The sequence below is a fragment of the Cucurbitaria berberidis genome (assembly GCF_010015615.1).
Source record: "Cucurbitaria berberidis CBS 394.84 unplaced genomic scaffold K460scaffold_3, whole genome shotgun sequence".
Classification (NCBI taxonomy): domain Eukaryota; kingdom Fungi; phylum Ascomycota; class Dothideomycetes; order Pleosporales; family Cucurbitariaceae; genus Cucurbitaria; species Cucurbitaria berberidis.
The window spans coordinates 560660-582536 of NW_024468937.1; the positions used below are offsets into that span (position 1 = coordinate 560660).

Sequence of the window (21877 nt, forward strand, 5' to 3'; positions counted from 1 at the left end):
TACCCGTCTCCTCCTGGCCGAGCTCGACCAAAAGCTGCTATTTTTCGACGGCGGCTGCGCTTTTCCGGCTCTTTATCCTCATCCTGCTAGTCCGGGAGCGCGCGAAGAGATGCACAGAGTGCAGTAAGTTATTGCGCGGGACATCACATTGACCATAGCAGCTCGAATCCACGTCGAATCTGCGGAGAAGACCATATCTGCACCTCATTTAGAGGCTCCACACTTCCAAGTAAGTTGCGTTTCCTTGCATGCCCTCCTCGTTGGTTCACACTGTCGGGTCATTCTCCTCTCTTGTCTACCATTACGGGTCACGTTCCGAGTCAGCGGTCGGCTACCTGAGTACGCTCTTGGATCACCTTGTCCGTTATTACAAGCCTATCGCGCGTTTCACATGCATCGTTGCACAGCTGGACCCACCTTGATGCAACTTCCCCTTCCGTCCCGAGACTTATAAGACTCGCTCCCATCCCAAGTATCCACACCTTCTCGGCGATTACTCGCGTCCTAATGCCGGACTACTGTCTCCAAGACTGCCACTACTTCTACCGCAGTGCCTTGCGGCTCCTCAACGTCGTCACCTTCATCTCACCTCTCTACGCCTAACCGATAGTAACCATCATGGCAGTCCGTACCTTCACCCAACCCTCATCCTTACTCGAATCACTAGCAACAGCCGCCAAGATGCCGACCTCTGAGGTCAACGGCGAGACTCGATCAGAAGCTTCAGCCAAGGAAAGCGCCCAGTCTTATCCGTCCGATGCAAAGGCACCATTGGCACACTCTACAAACCCCAATTCAAGGCCAGGCATCACCTTTGCCCATCAAGACAAGCTGCCCAAGCTTCCCATCCCAGAACTCGAAAGTTCATGTAAGAAGTACGTCGCCGCTTTGAAGCCTCTTCAGTCCCCCAAGGAGCACAACGACACTGTCCTATCCATCAACGAGTTCTTGAAATCAGATGGACCTATACTACAAGAGAAGCTCAAGAAGTATGCCAGTGGAAAGGCAAACTATATCGAGCAGTTCTGTAAGTACTAATTCAAAACTATCATTCGTACATGTACAGCACGCTGACCTTTGATAAGGGTACGATTCTTATTTGAATTTTGATAATCCGGTGGTACTCAATCTAAATCCATTCTTCCTACTGGAAGATGACCCCACCCCGGCTCGCAACAACCAAGTCACCCGTGCAGCCTCATTAGTCGTCTCGGCACTTGCCTTTGTCAGAGCTGTCCGTCTAGAAGAACTACCGCCCGATACAGTCCGCGGTCAACCACTTTGCATGTATCAGTACTCACGATTGTTCGGTACCGCCAGGATACCCACCGAAAATGGATGTCAGATCGGCCAGGACCCAACGTCAAAGCATGTTGTCGTCATGTGCTCTGGCCAGTTTTATTGGTTTGACGTTCTCGACGACAATAATGATCTGATCATGTCTGAAAAGGACATTGCTCTCAACCTGCAGGTCATTGTCGAGGATGCGCAAGAAGTACCCATCCAAGATGCCGCAAAAGGGGCCTTGGGCGTTCTGAGTACGGAGAATCGAAAGGTGTGGGCTGGCCTTCGTGATGTTCTTCATCGGGAAGAAGGGTCTAACAACTCCGACTGCCTGAACATTGTCGACTCTGCACTGTTTATTCTATGTCTAGATTACACCGCGCCACAAACCGGTGCAGATCTATGCATGAACATGCTTTGCGGTACTAGCAAGATTGAGCGTGGTGTTCAAGTCGGCACTTGCACGAATCGCTGGTATGACAAGCTACAGATCATCGTCTGCAAGAATGGAAGTGCTGGAATCAATTTCGAGCACACAGGTGTTGATGGCCATACTGTTCTTCGGTTTGCTTCAGACCTGTACACGGACACCATTCTCCGATTCGCTAGGACAATCAACGGTAGCGCACCCAGCCTTTGGGCATCTCAGAGCCCTGATCCAGCAAAGCGAGATCCTGATAGCTTCGGCGACGTTCAAACCACCCCTCATAAGCTCGAGTGGGACATGGTACCTGAGCTCAGCACAGCGCTTCGCTTCGCCGAAACGCGTCTTGCAGATCTCATCCAACAGAACGAGTTTGCAACGCTAGAGTTCCCTCACTACGGAAAGAACTTTATGACATCGATGGGCTTCTCTCCCGATGCCTTTGTTCAGATGGCATTCCAGGCAGCTTACTATGGCTTATACGGAAGGATAGAGTGCGTCTACGAGCCGGCGATGACCAAGGTCTATTACCACGGACGAACTGAAGCTATCCGATCGGTCACAGAAGAATCCGTCGATTTTCTCACAACTTTCTGGGGCGAGAACCCAGCAGCGCAGAAGATAGACGCCCTCCGCAAAGCCTGCCAGAAGCACACTGAGAACACCAAGGACTGCGCAAAAGCGCAGGGACCTGACCGTCACCTCTACGCGCTTTATTGCATATGGCAGCGCTCCATCGACGAGTCGGCTGAGATCGCTAGCAGCGATGGCTGGGACTCTACACGACCTTCAAGCCCCGATGCATCGAGCGTGGCATCTCCCAACCGCAACTCAATACTATCCGAGAATGGATCCATCTCCAGCTCGCCGCCTGCGCCAATGCAGCACTCGATGCCCGCCCTGTTTGCAGATGGAGGATGGGACAAGATCAACACTACAATCCTCTCATCTTCAAACTGCGGTAATCCCTCACTCCGGCAATTCGGCTTTGGCCCCACCTCCGCCGATGGCTTCGGCATTGGCTACATTATTAAAGATGGCAGCATTTCCATCTGCGCGTCCTCAAAACACAGACAAACTTCACGCTACATTGACGCACTAGAATCCTACTTCCTCGAAATCCGCAAACTTCTTCGCCAGATCAAACGCCGCGGCACCTCGGCCGATAAGACAGCTTCCCGCGCCCGCGAAGCTGAAGACCGACCCAAGGCAAGCCGCCTCAAGAGCCGAGGCCGACTTATCCTAGGCGACAGTGGGAAACAACAGACGCCTGCTGAGAGCATTGTTGACGACGACGATGACGACGGTCTTGGTGGATGTAGGGCTCCCCCTTCCCCTCCCTCTTTCACCCTTGATGAAGTCGAGAATCTTGTTTTATCAAATGGTGCTTTACCACCTACGCCCCCACAATCACCTCTCTTCAAGCCCATGACGGCGGTTTTCGTGAGCACTCCTAGGCAGCCCACGTCCATCAAGACGTTCCGGACTAGGAAGTCCACGAAAGTCGCTGTACGGAGGCCGATCTACACTTCTTCCTGATTTCCATTCCTTCTTCTTGTTCTTGTTATATAAAACTTGCACCCGACAATATTGGCCTCCTTCCCCATGCATATACCCCCAGCCATTTCGTCCTCATAGACAAGATTTCATGACACTTCCCTCTCTTTCCACTATTTTTATCATCACAAACACATAACCCATCAATTTTTAGTCTCTCTCCATGTTTCATCATTCGCTGATTTCCTTGTTTTCATAGATGGCTTCTTCGACGCGGGCATGCTCCGCCAGGCGCTCAATGCGAATCGCGGGGGTGAAGCCGAACCCTCGGTCGAGCGGGACGTTATACGCAGGAACATTGGACGACGGCTAAGGTTAGCTGAATACTGAGGAAGGATTGGGATTAGGCGAGATGAGTAGGAAGACTTCGCGCCGAGGAAGGAGAAGAGAATGCTACTAGCAAGTGGCTGGTTTATGTCGTCTGTACATATACGGTTGGACGAGGGAAATTGATGTGATAGGGAGGACTTGATTTACCTTCTGTTCATTTCCTTCCAGCATACTATTAGCTATTTGTAGTTTGTATTTAGCAAAAAATGCTCTCATTAAAGCAAAGTCAACAACGTTCTCCTCTACTGTTATATCTTCGCATGAATGAATGCATTGAAATAAATGAGTCTATTTTTTTTAACCAAACTACAAATATAATGAAAGAACTTGCACACTCATACTGAACATGATACATACTAGCCGACACTGAAGCCATCCGACGATGAAAGAAGACGTTAATAAATATGTAGGGAAAACTAATCTTACAAGAAAAGAAAAAAGACATATAAGGAATCAAACCTGCCGTACTCACTTGCCCGAGCAAACAAACTAATGTCTTAACAGTCCGTCCATCATCATCGTAATCGTTAATGCAAACCTTGAGCTACCCGGGAAAGAAAAAGAGAAGAGAATAGAGACCGCTCCTTTTTTTTATACCCAAAACCAAAAAGGAAAAAAGAACTTCTCTCTGCTTCCCGCCGCTTATCCACTGTGTACTCTTCTCCGAAAATTCGCCCTCGCCACTCTCACCGGATTAGCGAGAAGCACAGCTTTCGCATCACTTTCAACTCCACCACCTTGTCCTCCAAACGCTTCCATTGAATCTTCTTCATCAGCGCCCCTAGTATACACGAGGCTGTACGCGTCTAGTTCCGAGGTGATCAATCGCATACGTGGAAGGTAGGAGAAGCGTGTTCCGTCGTAGGCCTCGTCATCTTCCTCATCGGAGCCACTTGAGTGCAGGATCGACGCGCGGCGCGCTCTTGCTTTTGTAGAGGATTCCGGCGCGGATGAAGCTTTGTGGAGGAGGGGTTTATCTGGACGCTGTTGGACGGGTGGCGTTGATGGGGGCGAAGGATGGAGTAACGTTGATGACCTTCTCGTCAGGACGGTCTGGTGTTGGACGGCGATGAAGGTTTCGTGCTGCAGTGCTATGCCGCTGTTGTCTTCAGGGTGCGATGGGTGTAGAAGAGTCGAGGTTTTGCGTTGCAGGGCCGCCTGACGCAGTATCTTTATAGTTTGTTGAACCGGGTGAGGCCTCTCAATATGGTGCGACGGCACCCGCCTTCTCTCTGTCAATGGGGATGAAGGGTGTAGTAACGTCGATTCCTTGCTCGTGACGCTGGAGGAGGATTGCTCCATTGGCGGTTGTAGGATATGCACAAGTTGAGAGAATGGAAACGTCTCTGCGCTTCGTGAGGTGGTTGCTATTGTTTCGACTGGCGGCGACGTTGGATGCAGAAGTGTTGACCTTCTCTCCGGCAGCTGGGGCCTTCCTGTGCTCGTTGTCGTCCATGCTAATTCCGCCACAGTTGCCGCGGTGCTGCTTGTCGGTCTCTCCATTGCTACTGCCTCTGATCTCGGCTCATACCACATGTTGCTGTCGAGTTTGGTAACAAAAAAATCAATCGAGCCACGTCGTGTACGGTCATACGAGGCTTCGTTGAGGTGAGTTTGCATTTGAGGTCCAGCCTCGCCATCTGTCCGCGATAATGATCTGCGAGTTGAAGACATTCGTTTGCGTTCAGCGCAGTCTTGGCAGGCCGTAGTCCGCGGCGAAAGCAATAACTCGTCGTAGTCAATCGCCTCCTCCTTCTCCTCTTCGTGAATGACATCACTGTGGCACCCGGAGTCATTGGTTTCATCATGATCGCGTTTTGGGTTGAGGCTGCCGTTGCCACGCTCAGCAACACCATGGCTTCGGGCGATTCTCGCAGAGCTTGCATAAAAGCTTCGTTCGGTCAGGTTGTCGAACGTTCCAGCATGATCTGAGACCATTGGTTCCCGAGGTTCGGCACGGTTGTACCAATGCAGTGTTGTCCCGTCGAGACGGTGTGCGTATAGGACATGTGTCCAATAGGAAGTATGATACACATTTGGCTACTAAAAAGTGGACAGATAGCGTAGAGTTGTGCGTGCCAGTGAAGAATGCTCTGCACAAAGAAGCCGAAACATCAAGACTGTTGAAATGCACAACGAACAGAACGCTCAAACACCTGGAATGCAATTGACGAACAGACCAGACTCAAAAACAAAGAGAAACACTGAGAGGACGAAACGAGTCGAACGGGTTGTATCTACTTCTTCATATAGCGGCTCTATATTCTTCAACCCTCGGAGCTGCACCAGTAGCTTGAAGGGGTCGCCTTGCATGCGCATATGTCAGTGCTTCAGACTTGCTGTTCAAGCGCGCCATCGACGCATAAGATATTGGCGAAGTCTGAAAATTGACTTGTTGGATGATGCCGCGTCGGGGTTCCAGTATGTTTATGCTTAGCGAGGAAGGATGGTCCCGGGTCCCGACCACAATTCTTGTACGTCAGCATACCAGAGCATTTATCTTGGACGTGCGGAAGGCATATCACGTGCTTCACACGCCCTTGCAAGACGAGCGCGTCATGTAAAGTTCCTCTCGGTTTGTCGACAGAGGAACTAGAATACCTCCATTTCCTCGGTGACGCGCTTTCCGAACCAGTCAACAAGCTCGTCTCCACCACTCTCGTTCCTCCCAGCAAAGAAGTCCGTCATGCGCATATCGTTGCTGTCATCCTCAACGGGCCAATCGATAGCAACGTCTGCTTTCTTCCCTTCAAGCAACTCTTTCGCCGTTGACCATGAGAAGCGACACTCGTTACCCCATCCAAAGAGAGGATCCATGTTCTGCTTCAACCAAGTCGATGTCCGTGTGTCAGACGGATATCCCGAGCCCCAGGCTACTTTGACCTCTGCACCTCCCGCCGATTCGTCCACCCCGGCATCGTGATTGTGATAGGGCTCGTAGCAGACATCAAGCGCAGCATCTCGGGTAACTTTGGCGCATACAGACGCAGCACTGACACAGGGATAGAGACTATCAGCTTTCTTGGCGACGGTGATGCGGATGGTAGGCCATATCCTCTCTAGCTTCTTCTGGTATATTTCTGGCCTGCCGATTGTGTCGATGTAAATCTCCGTAACATTCACGCCTTGGGCCAAGACTCCTTTGATCAAGTCAATGGTTGCGTCCATGGCTTGTGCGTTCAAATTGTACACGGCTGGTGACAGCATATGCGCTGAGATATCCTGTGCCGACAGCAATCTCGTAGCCCATCCGCCGGCTTGGTATAGATCTGAGCCCTTGGTGCAGAGCTTGCGCATCAGGTTGGAGCGGACTTGGGGCGTCAAGACTTTCGAGTCGTCAAAGTGGTGTGTGTCGGCTAGTAGAGAATGGTGTAGCTCGATCGGTAGGTAGAAGAGGGCGTAGACCATGGGACCTGAGCATTCGTCAGTCGCTGAGCCGCAGCCCGGGTGCATCGAAAGGCGTACCTAGCACAGGACCTCGTCCAGCCTCGTCAACACCAAGCACGACTTCGGTGGACATGTCTTCCGCAACCTGCTGCGGGATTGGCGAGAAGTGCGAGTAGGACTTGCCCGCTTGTATGTCGGCCTTGTAAATTGACGGCGCCATGAATACATCCGAAGGTGGGGTTTCTTGCTCAATCTCTTGCGTGTCCATCTGGACATCTTCGATTATTTCGGCCATAACTTTGGGTCTTGTTCCTAATGGCAAGTGTTGAGTTCTACGCTTCGATGTGGTCGCAAAGTGCTACGTGATGTTGGTGATCGGGAAGACGCGTCGACGCGCCTACCGGGGCCACTAGCGTGAATGACACAGCAGACACGGCAATAAAAACGAGACACCCTCGACACACACTGCATACGCACGGCACGTTGACTGCATACAGTTTTCAACACCTTTCTACTAGACCTACCGAAAGAAGAACCAAGTATCCGCATTGGGGTCGTGTCCCACCACATACCCTCCTAGGCTGCATGAGTTCCCAATCTCAGCAAATCATCGATGAGCAGGAGTACCATCCTCGATTACACGATTTCAGCTATCGTGTGCTCAGCAACTTCTTACCCCATAACAGCAGAGTAACTCCATGATAGCCATTAACAATTTCTGTTATCCCTTCGCTACTCTCCACGTCCATGTACATTTTTTAGGTTCATATATAACACAAAGATGAGGAACACTATCGAGGAACAAAAATGACACCTTCTCCCCTTTCTTTCCTCTACTTCGCACTCTTATAGATCGTCTTAGTAACCCCATCCCTCACAAGCTCCTGCACCCAACTCGGCAACCCCCTCAACAAAGCAGTCGTCCCACCTAAACTCGCCGGCAAAAACACATGACCCCCAGCACACCTCTCCACACTCGCAACCACCGCATCCGCCACGTCCTTGGGCTCGATAATCGCCGCCCCACGCTGCTTCAGCTCCTGCTCCATGGGCGCAAGAAGCGGAGTGCGGACCCAGCCCGGGTGTATAGACGTAGTGAGTACGTTGGGCGCGGCGTAGTGGTGTTTGAGCTCTTGGCTGAGAGACTCGTGGAAGGAGAGTATGGCTGCTTTGGTCGCACCGTAGTCTGCGAGGCCGGCTACGCCGGCGTAGGATGCGGTGCTGGCGATGGTTATGATGTGGCCTTTGTTTGCCTTTACCATGTTGGGTAGGAAAGCCTTGATCGTGTACCAGTTGCTGAGTACGTTGACGTCGAAGATTCTTCTGAGGAATTCGTCTGAGGTGTTGAGGATGGTGTGAGTGGCCAGGATACCAGCATTATTGATGAGAATGGTTGGGGGCCCGAGAGTGGAGTTTATCTTCTCTGCTGTGGAGTAGATGGCTGATGGGTCTGTGATGTCGCAGGCGAAGAATTTGATGCTTCCGGCTAGATACATCGGTCAGTTAAGAATTAAAAAATCCAAGGGGGAAAAGTTGCTTCATACATCCATGCAGACTAGGTGGTAATTTTTGGATATCCAATACCGCAACCGTAATGCCTTTATCAACCAATCTCTTCACAACCAACTCCCCAATACCACTGCATCCTCCCGTGATCACAGCAACTTCTTGACTCCAGTTCCATCTCGCCTTCTCACTCTTCCACGTTGTGCTGAACCGCCCTGCATTCAACGCAACATGGTTGAGCTGCTTATTCAAAACGCTTGTGACGCCTAGTGCGAGACACCATTTCAGAGCCTTGAGTATCTGCGCATAGCTGTGAGGATCACGAAGAGCCGCGACCCGGCTAGTTAGTTGGCCACGCAGCTCAGGAGGCCCTTTCGTCAGCACCCAGAGAAGGCCTGCTGTGACAAGGGGATTGAGCGCGACATTGCCAATGGACACGGTGAGGAGCTGGGATATTCGTTGAAGTGCGACGGACATGTTTGCAACTCAAGAGACTCAAGGTTCCAAACCGTAGGAGGTGCAACGTATGCGCAACAACAGGATGACTATCTTATCGTTTTCCTGGTCAACGTACAGCGCTGCGGTTCCGCCGGCGTGCAAAGAGGGGAGCTGTTGTCTACCCATGTCGACAAGCAGCCACTATCCCGAACAGACTCGACCCGACCGTGTCAAGGGTTAGCGTACCTCGGCATCACGAGATGTCATTACTTCGCTGAACGGTGTGCGATGCTACTGGCAGTTTGGTCTGTGAGTGGGCTTGTGAAGTCACCTGTATGGCAGTCGAATCCTGAATGTTGAAGAATGATACTAAGGGTTGTTGCTGCAACCTTAATACGGGGTAGCTAGGTACCACGCTAGCTGGATGGGGCCCTCAGAATCGTAAGAACGTAGACCGGCGACTCGACAGTCACACTTTCCAAATCCTCATTCATCTGGACTTAACGAATGAAGAGCTGAATTTCATTCACATTGTGCAGCAGTGAACATGGTTCAACCGCCATTTTCCCCTCGAAACACCTTGCTAACCAGCCTATACCTTAACACATAATTAGGCACTCTATCCATGTCCCTACAGCCTGTTGTAAAGAAGTTGATGCAAGAAGATGTTGTTACATAGCAAAACCTTGACGACCCTCCAGCACCAAGAGCGTGCTTCTTCGTCTCGTTCCCTCTGGTAGAAGCGCATGACGACCTCGTATAGCACTAACATGCCATAGTCAAACGTCCGCTCCTTAGTCGGTAATTTTCCAGCTCTCAAACCACTTGAGATGCTTCCACTGAGTGCTCGGTCCCACCATGCCGAAGCTGACCGCCCTAAACAGCCAGTATAGTCCGATAACGATGACATAGAGCACCCCAAAAATACCCCACTGCACCTGTTTGCTGAGCTTTCTCGTGCTGAAATCTAAGCAAAAGCCCATCACGATGATCGCAAACCAGAGTGCCGGATAATAGTGATGGACGTACGTAACACGCCCCATGGCCATGAAGGGAATGTAGTGCAACACCCATCCAATGACGGGATAGATGCCAGAGTAGTGGATTTGGTCGATATCAGCGGGCTTCAGATCGTTGTAACCGCGTTGCCAGCGGACAAGGTAGAAGGCGACGATCAGACCGAAGACACCGAGAGAGGCAGTGCTGCCCCAGTAGACTGCTGGATTACCGAGGAGGAAGTACTTGACGACTGTGGACGTGTTAACGAGGTAAGGGTTTGCAGGGGAAGGGACTGCTTACTGTCATCGTTCCAGCCGCACATACGGAGACCAACGTTGAGAAGAGGCCATTGCCAGAATGCAGAGGCAAGATCATCTTGTTTGTCAGGATCGGGGACGAGAGCATTGTTGGAAGTCATCATAGCAACGTTGAGATGGATGAAATCCTGGAAGAATGGGGACTTGTAGTCGCCTGGTTTACCCGGGGGAACTATCACAGTCAGCACAGATACGATAGACATGTTTGAAGATGGGGGCTTACGTTTCTCGTTGGTATGGCTTTCGATGTTCCAATGAGTGTAAACGTCACGGGGGTTGTTCGCCTTGACGCACGTTGTCTCAATCTGCTTGAAACCCCACTGAGGCAAATTGACATTGCCAGCACGAAGGTAGCACCCGAGATCCGTATGCTTGAAGCGCAGGGCAGTAGTAAGTGTTCGGATTTTGGAGCGGTCGTTTGAGGAAACATCACGGACTACCTCAATGGCCCAATGATCCTTGGTGTCACCGACAGTTGTGTTGCCATAGCAGGAGACTTCCCAGTCAGCCTTAGTAACAGGAGCTGCGACTTGATGCGAGTGGAGGTTGCGGCCGGTCTGAGCGTGGATCAATCGAATGACAGCACCGTTTCCAGGATAGCGAAGCTCCTCCTCCGCGTCATATTCGACCTCGTGGCGGTTTGGGTAGAAAAACCAGTCGTTGTTAGAATCCTTGTGATGATAGCAAGTGATCTGCTGCTGTGTGGAACCCTCAGGGTAGGTCTGAACATGGGAATGGAGCAGACCACCTCCGTATCCCATGTTCTTCAACGTCACACGGGAGCCATATGCAACCTCGAGCGGACTATCCTTGCCCACCTCCGTGCCTCGCAGATTAGCTTGGAAGAGCGAGCTCATCTGGGCGTCTCCAGGTCCGCTGTTCTCCAAGATCAGGAAATGTAGGTAAAACGAGAAGACGTAAACGACGAAAGGGATGAGGATGAGGCCAAAGACACGGAAAGCTACGTGCGTGAAGAGCTCGATCTAGTCAGGTTAGCTTTACTTCACACAAAGTTCGAATCACGCATACCTTGGGCATCTTCAGGTCGCCAAATTTGTTCCAGAGATCCTCAATAGTGTAGAGTCCAACCAAAGCAGTGACAAAAAAGCCGACCCACTTGACACTGCAGACGCATCCAATCGAGACACCAGTGAGCATGAGCCAAAGACCCCACTCAGGTGAGAACGGATCTTTTTGCAGGCGGTGGAATTTCGACCAGCAGAAGACGGTTGTGAAGGTAAAGCAGAGCAGCATGGAGTCGAGCAGGATGAAGCGACTAATGGTGGTGTACGAGTTCTCGCACAAAACTGCCAGCGTGACGAACCAGACGATAGGTCTCCGGAAGTTCAATTCCTTTGCCGTAAAGTAGGCTAGGGGTACGCAGACCGCACCGAATGCCGAGTTGAAGAGGCGCATAAACGTGTAGTTCAGCTCCTCAGGGTATGTTTCTCCAGACTTGAACTCAAACGAGCCATTGTATCCTGCGAGGTATCCCGATAGACCGACGAGCATCTTTCCGAGCGGAGGGTGGACATCGAAGTAGAACTCGCGCTTGAGGTAGTGTGAACCGAACTTGCCAAAGCTGTTCCGCGTCAGAAGTGTACATGTATCGTCGAGGACTAGTCCTGCTTACTGAGCCTCATCCCAGGTGACAATTGGCGAGAGACCAATCTTGTACATGCGAGTGAAGAAGGCGAGGGCGGTGAATATTAGTGGTGCCCATATGAACTCGTACTCATCGAAGAAGGAGATGATGTCGAATGGCTGCGAACTGGTTAGCTCGAAGCAAATTGGGCCCTGCAGCAACAGGATTGCTGAGAGCTTCAATGCCGGGTGTGTATGGAAAACGCACCTTCTCTTTCGACTTCTCCTTCGCTGGGGCTTCTGCTACTACTGGTGTTGTTGACTGTGATTGTGCAGCTACATTTCTCCTCCGCACCTCTTCCGCCTGTGCATCCGCGCCTGTTGCACGCGCCGTTGCTGCCATGATGAACAGTCTCTAGCTTTGGGCCCGCCTGATGGGATTGTTTGCTAAGGTTTGCAAGATGCCAGGAGAGGATTCGTGGCGTGAGGCTAGAATTTGGTCGTAAATGTTGGGTCGGTACCACGGAGGTTGCGAACCGTTCCTGAGTCGTTGCTTGGACTCCAAGGAAAGGAATTATTAAAAAAGGCCTTCAGCCGTAGAAGAAAGTCCCAAGGAGAGTGAGAGCATCAAGATGCTGACAAGGAAAGGGCAAAGTTAAAAGGCCCCTTGCGATGCGGTATCGAGGAGGTGGGATGTACCAAAATAGAGCCGACGAGCAGCTGAAAGGAAGCTAAGGGCTAGCCGCGTGTGCAAGGGGAAGTAGCGACACCTGTTGCGATATCACGTGCAGTTTGTGGATCCCTTTCCTTAGAAATGCTCCAAAGCGTGAACGAGGCTCTCGCTGTTAGTGTATATCAGCTTGGGCACTGTTTACTTTTTGCGACAGATCGGGCCTGCAGGGAGAAGTCGATGCCAATGTCACCGGACCAGGGCGCTATATTAGCAGACAGACGAAATAGTAGTGCAGCCGAAGAGCTTATATTCTCGTCTACAGTTGCTCTAAGAATCAAGCCGATATTTATCCATCGGTCCCAGTCAAAACACACACTCAACGCGCCTAGAAATGCTATGCACCCTCTATTAGCCCACAGATTCTCCAAGCCGAGCGCATTGCTCGTGGATATCGACGCATGCTACCGCCAATGCTGTTCAAGGGCGTCGATGCAAAAATCTTAACAATTGACAATCCTTCACATGTTTGCCTTGTATGATCAGTCCTCATCCTGCCCGACGCGCTTGTATTTTCCACTCGAGCTGTCGCCTTCTCCATTACCCTTCGTCCTTTTGACCATGTTACTGATCCAGCCACCGATGCCTTCACTGCCCTCAGCTTCAGCTTTGGAGAGACTCTTGCCACTCTCAATATCAGGCGGGTCGATATTGAGTCCAGGAATAGCATCATCCTGTGCACGCCGTCCGCCTCGGATGTCCAGCGATGGCACAGGGGAGCCGTGACCTCCGCTGAAGAGCGACTCCACTTCCGCAAGGGTTTGGGGAGTGGGCATGACTGAGGTGGCGTCTCCGAATAATGAGTTCATGTCTTCTAGGCGGACGTTTGCGGTCTCGGGATATATGAAGTATACTATAGAGGAATTAGAAGGCTTTTGTAGGTGGTTAAACGATCACTTTACTCACCGATAACAAAACTGACTGCGCAAAAAAAGGCGTGTATCAGGTAGAGGCGCCACTGAATGCGTTCCTGCAATATGGGCGTCATTTCTCCCACCAGCCAATTGAACGCCCAGTTGGTCGCGGTACTCAAACTGGCACCCTTTGCGCGGATACTCAGTGGAAGAATCTCTGGTGGATACAGCCATGGGATGGGGCCCCATGAATATCCAAACGCGGCATTGTAAATCATGACGAATATGACAACCCCATTAGGGGTCCAGCTCGCTTGTAGAAAAATAAAGTACGAAATGGCGGAGAGCGAGATGACCATCATCAGGGCTCCAGAGAGAAGGATCTTTCTTCGGCCCAGAGTGTCTATGATGTACCAAGGCGGAATCGTAGACAGGAGGTAGGTAATGGCATTGATTCCAGTCATGAGGATAGCCTGGCGACCCACCCAGCCAGCTTCTTCAAAGACAAGGGGGGCATAGTACGAGATGACGTTGATGCCATTGAGTTGCGCGAGGGCTTGGGCGGACATGGCAATAAACACACGCTTACGGTACCGCTTGAACATGTCGGAATACGAGCGTTCACCTTCTTGGCGTTGGAGAAGCACGTTCATCTTGATTTCTCGGTATTCATCTCGTGCTTTGGGATTGTGGATATCGCCCTTTCCGAACAGATTGGCAATGACGACAATGCCTTCTTCGTCATGGTCATTGTCCAACAGCCATCTAGATCGATTAGAAGAGCGCACATGCAAGAGGAATTTTGTAACGCACCTAGGGGACTCGCAGATGAGCAAGCTGCCACCCGCAAGGAGAAGTCCCATGATGCACTGCATGAACAGGGGAACTCGCCAGGCCCAGTCATTCTTGATGTAACTGCAAAAGTAGTCGACCCAGACACTGGCAGCATAGCCTGTGATATTTCCCGTAAATTCAATGCAGCCCATCCTGCCTCGGTTGTGGGGCGGTGAGATTTCGGATTGGTAGACGGGCACAATGGTCGAGAGTGTCCCGACACCAAGACCAGCGATGATTCTCCCCAGCATCATCAGTGGCATCCCGTTCGCGAAAGTTTGAAGGGCACCACCGACGACAAAGATCAGGGAGCCGTACAAGATGGTCTTGCGTCTGCCCAAAACATCGCCTATGCGGCCTACGACCAAGGAAGAGATGAAAGCACCAATTTCCAGGATGGCCACCATTGTACCCAGCTCGGTAGCTGAGGGCTGGTTGAAGTAGTCCTTGAAATAGATTCCACTGCAATCAGCTGTCAGATGTAATCGAGTACGGAGGAGTTTAGGGCGGCGCACGTTATAATTCCGGACATGACTCCCTGGTCGTAACCAAATAGGAACACGCCCAACGAGACGAATATGCTAGTAAAGTAGCTGTCCTCTGTCAGTACGGTATCTGCATACATGACCATATAGTAGCCTCACATTAGCTTCTTCCCGTGTAGCCCGTGGATACGGGAGGGCCTGTCGTTGGGCGCCATGATGGCAGCGAGTATCTGATGCGCCTTTGAGATGGTCTGCGGCCCTGGGTCAGGTATTTCAATATCCTCTAGGCGAATCCCCGTCGACTGTTTCTCGTCAAGGCCGTCCTGGGACTGGAAGCGAGCGCGCTTCTGGTGTTTTGGATGTCTCAGCGGACGACTGCCCTCGAGTGACTCCCGGAGGCGGATGCGGAGAGGGTCTTCTCGCTCGGCTAGCTGGTCGACCAAATCGCCTGTATCACTCCAGACAGACAGGTCCGAGTCGGAGGAAGGAGTGTCGAAGGAGGACCGCGGGCTGTCCTTATCGTGGTCGTCGTGGAGGAGATAAGCCGAATCGTGGTCTCGCGGCCGTGCTGAGGACGATAGGGTATGGAGCGGGATGTTGGCGGGCCTCCTGTCGTTGTGCGAGTAGGAAGGAATCTTGACGATGGCAGGCTGTTAGGGAGCAGCCCGACTCCAAGACGGTGAAGGTAAGAAGCAACAAAAAAGTGGTTGCAGAGGACGTCACAGGGTCAAGCAGCCGACTGGTGCAACTGAGATGGCCTAGTGCAAGAGCGGTCAAGGCCTGGTCACATCTGGCAGCTGTGGAGAAGGATTTTGGGCACGATAAGTGCTTCGTGACCAGGAATGTCTGCAGTTGGGTGCATGCGAGTGATTAGCTACTACGTACGGTCCCTGTTCGGTTGTCTTGCTTGGCGGCCTCTCCAGGGCTCGTACTGGTACCGGTACTCGGTCCGACCATGTCGGGCACAATCGCGACATGAGCTTGCTGTTGAAGCGGGACGTGCTGCGCGATGATGTACAGCTGCAGCAGCAGGATGGCCGTTATCTGGGATTTGTTACTGGGACTTGACTGAATTGAGTGTATATATGGTAGGGGTAGCACTTTTTCGCTACCAAAACGGCAAAGCAGGCAGTCGGACACTAATAATAATACATCGGTCGATGAGCTCTGAACGACCGAAAGGTGTAATTCGAGGCTCTTATCAAGGACTCCCATGTCCCAGGTTACTCCGTGGTCGTTATAGTCTACTCTCTCTCCCTCCTCCCCCCGCTCTCTCTGCTAGTATCCCAAGTCCCCGCGATCAGGCACTTGCTTTCGAATCCAGACGGAATGCTCTCTGAACAGCGGAAACCCACGTGCAACCTCCCTCGTGAATACCTCGCCTCACCCTTGCTTCGCGCGTCAAGCGCGCAACCGTGTTCTAGGGTCATGTCGTCGGGCCTTACAGGTGTTTGGAAACGAAGCAAGACGTTGCCAACGCATGGTGAAGGCCTGAGTGTTCGACTCGTCTGTCTGCAGACCACACGGCGTGTACCCATTTCCTGACATCGATTCAAGGTGTATAGCCAGGCCATGTCAGTTCCATCATGTCAAGTCTATCCAGCAGCAACCAGATGCAAGGGTCTTCCGAGCTGAGATTGCCTCCACCTTGAAACACTTCGTTTGGCCCCCTAGGTCGTGCTTGGGCTGCTCTTCGTGAGAGAATCCTGAACGTGGCGAGGCGGCTGGCGAAAGGCACGACGCCATGCTGTACAGTGGGGGTAGAGATGGCTCGTAGGATCTCCTCCAGGTTACCAGAGAGCCGTGGTGCATTCGTCCCGCCTGGCTTTGATTCAGTCGAGGCGCGTGGCTTGTTCTGCCGCCCCCGTCTCGTCTCCGCAAGATGATCTGATCTGCAACTCCTGATGCTAAGACGCCTTAGCGGGTTTATGTGAAACGTGATTGGCTGCGTGTTAGATTGCTCCGTTTGTCCCTTTGTCGCTTTGTCGTGTCTGGATGGAAGCCCTCAGGCGTCACATTGCTTTTGATTCACGGCCACGCCAAAGCCATCTCTCCTGTCGCGCTGCCAATCGATTCCACAAAACTGCTTTTTTTTTCCTCCCTCGGTCGTCGGCACGGGCGCGTCAGTACGGCAGACGTTGAGTGACAGCTTCGCTCGCTCGGCTCGTGAATTAGCAGCCACATCAGACCGCCCTGGTAACCAAGCTTGGCGCCTGGAACTTGTTTCATGGAAGCTATCCCAGCCACGCACCACACCTACGCTGCAGCGCATCATCTCTCCACAACCCGCCCTGAACACTGCACCGCGCGCTCGCTCACCCTCTGCCAGTCGCTGCATCTGCGATTCGACAAAACGTCGCTCCTGCATTACTCAACACGAGGCTGAGCTCCACTCATCCATAGCCAGCCATGTCACGATACGGCAAATTCGACGACTTTTGTCGCGATACAGGCAACATGTGGTCCACGTTACCAGGTACGCAAAAACAAGTCATCGCATTGCAACAACATTGCAACGCATTGAGAACAAACACTGACCCGCGATAGTCTGCTATGTACGTCGCAATTCCATCAACCCCTTGTCCACCCCATGTTCGCGAACGCGCCGCTAACCGCCCAACTTCGTCTACAGCTCTTCGATCAAGCATCTACAAAAAAAGGCACAGGGTGGGAAGGAGCCTGCACCTTGCGAGGCTTCCCTGTGGGCGGAGATGCTAGACTTCGCAATTTGGGTTCGTGAACGCCTTGCGCTGTGAAGAGGGCGCTCTGCTCACTGTCTTAGGTTCGATAATCATCGCCGCTATCGCAGTGGTCGTCTCTGCGTTCCTGCTATGGAGGTCGCAACGAAAGAAGGCGGCTGTTGGGAGAAGGTACGCGATGTGTCAAAGCTCGGTGAAGCAGAGTGCTAACAACATGCAGAGAAATGCAGCTTTTCCTCCTTGGCTACATCATCATTTCGATCTGTGAAATCCTGACCATTGGTGGCTTTCCACTCAGTAGCTCGGCGCGCCTGGTATGTTACCGTTTCTGCAAATGGTTCGAGTACACATCTGACTATCGAACAGGCTTTCGCCTCGATCCATATCGCCGCCATCGTCGCGACATCTTGGATCCTCATGCTCAATGGCGTCGTTGGCTATCAACTTCTGGATGACGGCACCGCAGTGTCAATCGGACTACTCCTCATCTCGTCACTCATCATCTTCGTAGGCACGGGCTACATTGCGCTCGATACGGGTTTTAGCTGGACGGGCTACTGGGACTCAACCCTCGAGGTACCAAATCGGGCGTATGCTCTCTATACGCTCTATCAGCTTGCACCATTGGTCTTCCTGGTCATCTTCTTCCTGCTGGAAGCCTTTTTGGTGCTTCGCATCCTGGGCGAGCGCAAGCCAATGCGTACGTATTGCCCGGCCTGTTGCAACTGCCCCTTACTAATCTCGGCGCAGTATATCTCTTGGCCGCTGCCCTCCTATTCGCCATCGGACAGGTCTTCCAGTACGTCATCAGCGTCCACATCTGCACCGGTACCGTTGGTAAAATCAACGGCGGGCTGTTCGAGACACTGTTCACCCTGCTCGCGGTTGTCATGATTTGGGTATTCTGGTCGAGCATCACCGAGGACGACTGGCCAATGCCCACCGTGGCGGGGTCTGGATCCTATAATTAATACGACGACGGGGACATGTGGAGGAAGCAACAAGGAATGGCGTAATGTTTTCATGATTTTTTCCAAGCATAGCGTATACCATTTTGGGGCTCTTTGGGCGCATTCGATGCGCCATGCTGGCTAGCGCTATGATACACAGATAATGTTTGTTGAAAGAAAACTGTATTCACGTTACTAGATTGGAGTGTGCCTTGTTTCCATTTCACATGCCAAACGTGAGCGCGCGTCTTACCCATCACGTGGGTTGGCGTGTAGATCTGGGGATTTGAAATGGCCAACCACGAGCTTCTCAAAGCTTCTGACACTCAACACCCACCACGCTTTGGTGATACTGCATATGATAATAATGATAGCCTCTGAACTGCCTATACCATATCTTGCGCCTTCACCTTCAGACTTGCGCATATGAGAAATCTTAACGTCGTACCTTGGCTTTGTCTACCTCGAGCCCACGGCACCTCCTCCAGCGCTTTCTTCCTCGCTCGCGACAGGATACCCCGCATGCATCCCTTTAACCCCTAATACTACGCGACACATTCCACGAGCCGCCCCGAACGCGTCCTCGGAGATCCTCCATTCCTCCACAATCTTGAGCGACCACCACTGCGGAAGCCCTTGCAGCGCATACGCGAACCATGGTCGATTCCGACTACGAGTTCGAGGGCGAAGGCTCCGACGACGAGTATGTCGGAACAAAGAGTGGCGATTCGGGCACACACGCGCAATCGACATCCCGGTTGAATAAAAGGCAGAAGAGGACAGGACAGAAAAGGACAGGCGTAGAGCGAGGAGAACCGCCCAAACGGCAGGCATGGGAGACGGAGTACTCCCGCACAGTTGAAAAGACGATACAACCCGCCGACGACGGCTCGCTCGGGCAGAGCGTGCAAGAACGCGAAGAAGAGCGGAAACGCAAGCGATTACGCAAGGACACCAAGCCCTTCCAACGAGGCATTATACGCCATGTTGTCCTGGTGCTAGATCTATCCGAGGCGATGCTGGAGAAGGATATGCGGCCAAATCGCTTCATCACGATGATCAACTACGCACAAGACTACATCCGCGAGTTCTTCGAGCAAAATCCCATCTCGCAGATGAGCGTCCTCGGCATGCACGACGGCGTCTGCATACGAATCTCCGAGCTCTCAGGAAATCCCGCAGAGCATGTCGCCGCCGTCGCCGGCCTGAGAAGTAAAGAGGATGGCAAGGAGCCAAAGGGAGCGCCGAGTTTGCAGAATGCGCTCGAGTTGGCGCGAGCGACGCTATATCATACCCCGAAACACGGCACAAGAGAAGTCATCATTGTCTTTGGGAGCCTGCTAAGTCTGGATCCCGGGGATATACATCAAACAGTCAAGGCATGTGTGCGGGATCGGATACGCGTCAGTATCATAGGCATGGGCGCAAGACTCAAGATCTGCTCCGAAATTGTGACGAAGACGAATGCGGGAGATGAGGGCGAGTACACGATTGCTACGGATCAAGAGATGCTCAAGGAGCTCCTCCTTGCGACAACAACGCCTCCCGTCGTTCGAGAGACTAAACAAGCCGCGAGTGCGCCACCGGCGGAGTCAGCAGCCGCGCTCATGATGATGGGCTTCCCGTCTCGAGTGGTTGAAGACCAACTTACCATGTGTGCATGCCACGGCAATCTCACAAGGGGTGGATACACGTGTTCGCGCTGCAGCGCAAAAGTCTGCTCTTTGCCCATTACCTGTCCCAGCTGCCAGCTCACGCTCCTTCTTTCCACCCACCTTGCACGCTCGTATCACCACCTCTTTCCCCTGCGCAACTGGTCCACTGTATCGTGGCCGCGCGCTCGCGAAACGGGTAGCAAAGAATGCGTGGGCTGTCTTTCGGCATTTAGCGAGCCGCCTACTGTCGAGAATGAATCCAGGGGCGCAGAAACTAATGGGGAGATGAACGAAAGGAGAGACGGAGAGGATAGCGAGGAGCAGAAAGCTAGTGAGAGCGGGCGATATGAATGTAGAGCTTGCGAGAGCCATTTCTGTATTGATTGTGACATGTTTAGTCACATGGTGCTGCATAATTGCCCTGGGTGTCTAAGTAGACTTGACCCAGGGGCGATGTCAGCAAGCAACGGAGATGTGGAGATGAGCGGTTGAGCCTCGAATGGTTAGGGCTGTACAAGGCACTGTTTGCCAATACTACGTTAAAGCATACAGTGCGAGCACCAACTACGCGACCGTGACTCTTGAAATCGTGCAGACTCTGGCATTGGATTTGCGACATATCGGAGTCTCATCGGAGACACTTGTTGTTGACGCGTAGTCCCGTGAGCTAGGCCACTCGGGATATGTGGAGTTACCGAAAGTTGACCCCGCCGCGAGAACGTGGGGCATCTTACTGTACAAGAATTGGTGGGATCCTTTGCATGATGACATATTTCATGTTTGCCCGCCCTCTATTCCACATCTCGCGCGTTCCCTTGACTTCACGCATCTCTCACCAATCGACACTGAGAAGGGTTTCAGTACCACTAAATCCGAAGAGATCGAGGTTCTTCACATCAACGTCACGAACCATGGCAGCGTTTGAACGACTGATCCGTTTCGAAAGCGACAATGGCAAGATATTGTATGGTGATTTAGAGAAGGAGACGCCGACGCGAGAGATCGAAGGGAGCACAGTTGAGGTTCTGGATGGTGATGTACAAACTGGGTTCAAGAAAACGGGTGGAAAGGCCAAGGTATCGAAGCTGCTCTCTCCACTATCGACAACCAATATTATCTTGTGTGTGGGCTTGAACTATCGGCGGCATGCAGAGGAGTGCAATGTACGAGCACCTCTTCCAATATATACCTGGAGCTAATAGTCGTAGCTCGAAATCCCAAAAAACCCGGCAATCTTCATGAAACCCAGCGACGCACTCGCTGGCCCACTAGAAGACATCCCAATTCACAAAGAGTGCCAGTCTATGCTTGACTACGAAGGCGAGCTCACTATTGTCATTGGCAAGGACTGCAAGAATGTCTCCGCTTCCAATTTTCAAGACTACGTCCTCGGCTACACAGTCGGCAACGATGTTTCAGCGCGCAACTATCAACTGCCAGCCAATGTCTCCGGCGGCCAGTTTGGATATGCGAAGTCGTTTGACAAGTTTGCGCCTATCGGCCCGTGTATCGTGAGTACCAAGGTGATTCCGGATCCGCAAAAGATCAAGTACTGGACCAAGGTCAATGGCGAGAAGCGGCAGGAGACGGGCACAGATGACATGATCTACACCGTCGGGCAGATCATCGAGCACTTGTCAAGAGGTACCACGCTGAGGGCAGGTACAGCTATCTTGACCGGCACGCCGAGCGGCGTGGGATTCTTCATGGAGCCCAAGGGCTTCTTGAAAGACGGAGATGAAGTCGAGATTTACGTTGAAGGTATTGGCAGCATCATCAATAAGGTGAAATTTGAGTAATCGCTAGAACAACGGCAAGCTCGATATGTACGTATAAAATAAGAC

At 52.1% G+C, this 21877-nt stretch overlaps 8 protein-coding genes across 8 annotated transcripts; 3 read left to right on the top strand and 5 right to left on the bottom strand.

Annotated features, from left to right (window-relative positions):
* Positions 1-618: 618 nt before the first annotated feature.
* On the top strand, positions 619-3247 carry K460DRAFT_404955 (carnitine acetyl transferas-like protein; the record flags this gene model as incomplete). Its single annotated transcript, XM_040936780.1, has 2 exons — positions 619-1027; positions 1086-3247. 2 exons carry the CDS (start codon positions 619-621, stop codon positions 3245-3247), a joined length of 2571 nt encoding a protein of 856 aa, XP_040787235.1.
* A 990-nt stretch (positions 3248-4237) lies between these two features.
* On the bottom strand, positions 4238-5533 carry K460DRAFT_404956 (uncharacterized protein; the record flags this gene model as incomplete). Its single annotated transcript, XM_040936781.1, has 1 exon — positions 4238-5533. The coding sequence occupies one exon, from the start codon at positions 5531-5533 to the stop codon at positions 4238-4240; it is 1296 nt and encodes a 431-aa protein (XP_040787236.1).
* Positions 5534-6187: 654 nt separating this feature from the next.
* On the bottom strand, positions 6188-7277 carry K460DRAFT_281875 (ribonuclease HI large subunit; the record flags this gene model as incomplete). Its single annotated transcript, XM_040928529.1, has 2 exons — positions 6188-7008; positions 7061-7277. The coding sequence occupies 2 exons, from the start codon at positions 7275-7277 to the stop codon at positions 6188-6190; spliced, it is 1038 nt and encodes a 345-aa protein (XP_040787237.1).
* A 191-nt stretch (positions 7278-7468) lies between these two features.
* Positions 7469-9254, bottom strand: K460DRAFT_335656 (dehydrogenase/reductase SDR family member 8 precursor). Its single transcript, XM_040930954.1, has 2 exons — positions 8527-9254; positions 7469-8468 (listed from the first exon to the last, which is right to left on the bottom strand). Exons 1-2 carry the CDS (start codon positions 8963-8965, stop codon positions 7816-7818), a joined length of 1092 nt encoding a protein of 363 aa, XP_040787238.1. The 5' UTR covers positions 8966-9254; the 3' UTR covers positions 7469-7815.
* A 13-nt stretch (positions 9255-9267) lies between these two features.
* K460DRAFT_310506 (glycosyltransferase family 39 protein) lies at positions 9268-12536 on the bottom strand. Its single transcript, XM_040930153.1, has 6 exons — positions 12095-12536; positions 11876-12006; positions 11272-11824; positions 10466-11225; positions 10226-10414; positions 9268-10175 (listed from the first exon to the last, which is right to left on the bottom strand). Exons 1-6 carry the CDS (start codon positions 12227-12229, stop codon positions 9721-9723), a joined length of 2223 nt encoding a protein of 740 aa, XP_040787239.1. The 5' UTR covers positions 12230-12536; the 3' UTR covers positions 9268-9720.
* Positions 12537-12746: 210 nt separating this feature from the next.
* On the bottom strand, positions 12747-15686 carry K460DRAFT_394512 (uncharacterized protein; the record flags this gene model as incomplete). The annotated part of the gene is made up of 6 exons (XM_040935998.1): positions 12747-13409; positions 13463-14175; positions 14224-14706; positions 14760-14837; positions 14889-15379; positions 15615-15686. 6 exons carry the CDS (start codon positions 15684-15686, stop codon positions 13039-13041), a joined length of 2208 nt encoding a protein of 735 aa, XP_040787240.1. The 3' UTR covers positions 12747-13038.
* Positions 15687-16839: 1153 nt separating this feature from the next.
* K460DRAFT_365625 (uncharacterized protein) lies at positions 16840-18526 on the top strand. The gene is made up of 7 exons (XM_040933214.1): positions 16840-17205; positions 17277-17284; positions 17362-17461; positions 17512-17599; positions 17649-17742; positions 17795-18128; positions 18179-18526. The coding sequence occupies exons 1-7, from the start codon at positions 17139-17141 to the stop codon at positions 18397-18399; spliced, it is 912 nt and encodes a 303-aa protein (XP_040787241.1). The 5' UTR covers positions 16840-17138; the 3' UTR covers positions 18400-18526.
* Positions 18527-19034: 508 nt separating this feature from the next.
* Positions 19035-21832, top strand: K460DRAFT_283842 (uncharacterized protein; the record flags this gene model as incomplete). Its single annotated transcript, XM_040928687.1, has 5 exons — positions 19035-19520; positions 19628-19781; positions 19852-20520; positions 20895-21196; positions 21242-21832. 5 exons carry the CDS (start codon positions 19035-19037, stop codon positions 21830-21832), a joined length of 2202 nt encoding a protein of 733 aa, XP_040787242.1.
* Between the last annotated feature and the right edge of the window lie 45 nt (positions 21833-21877).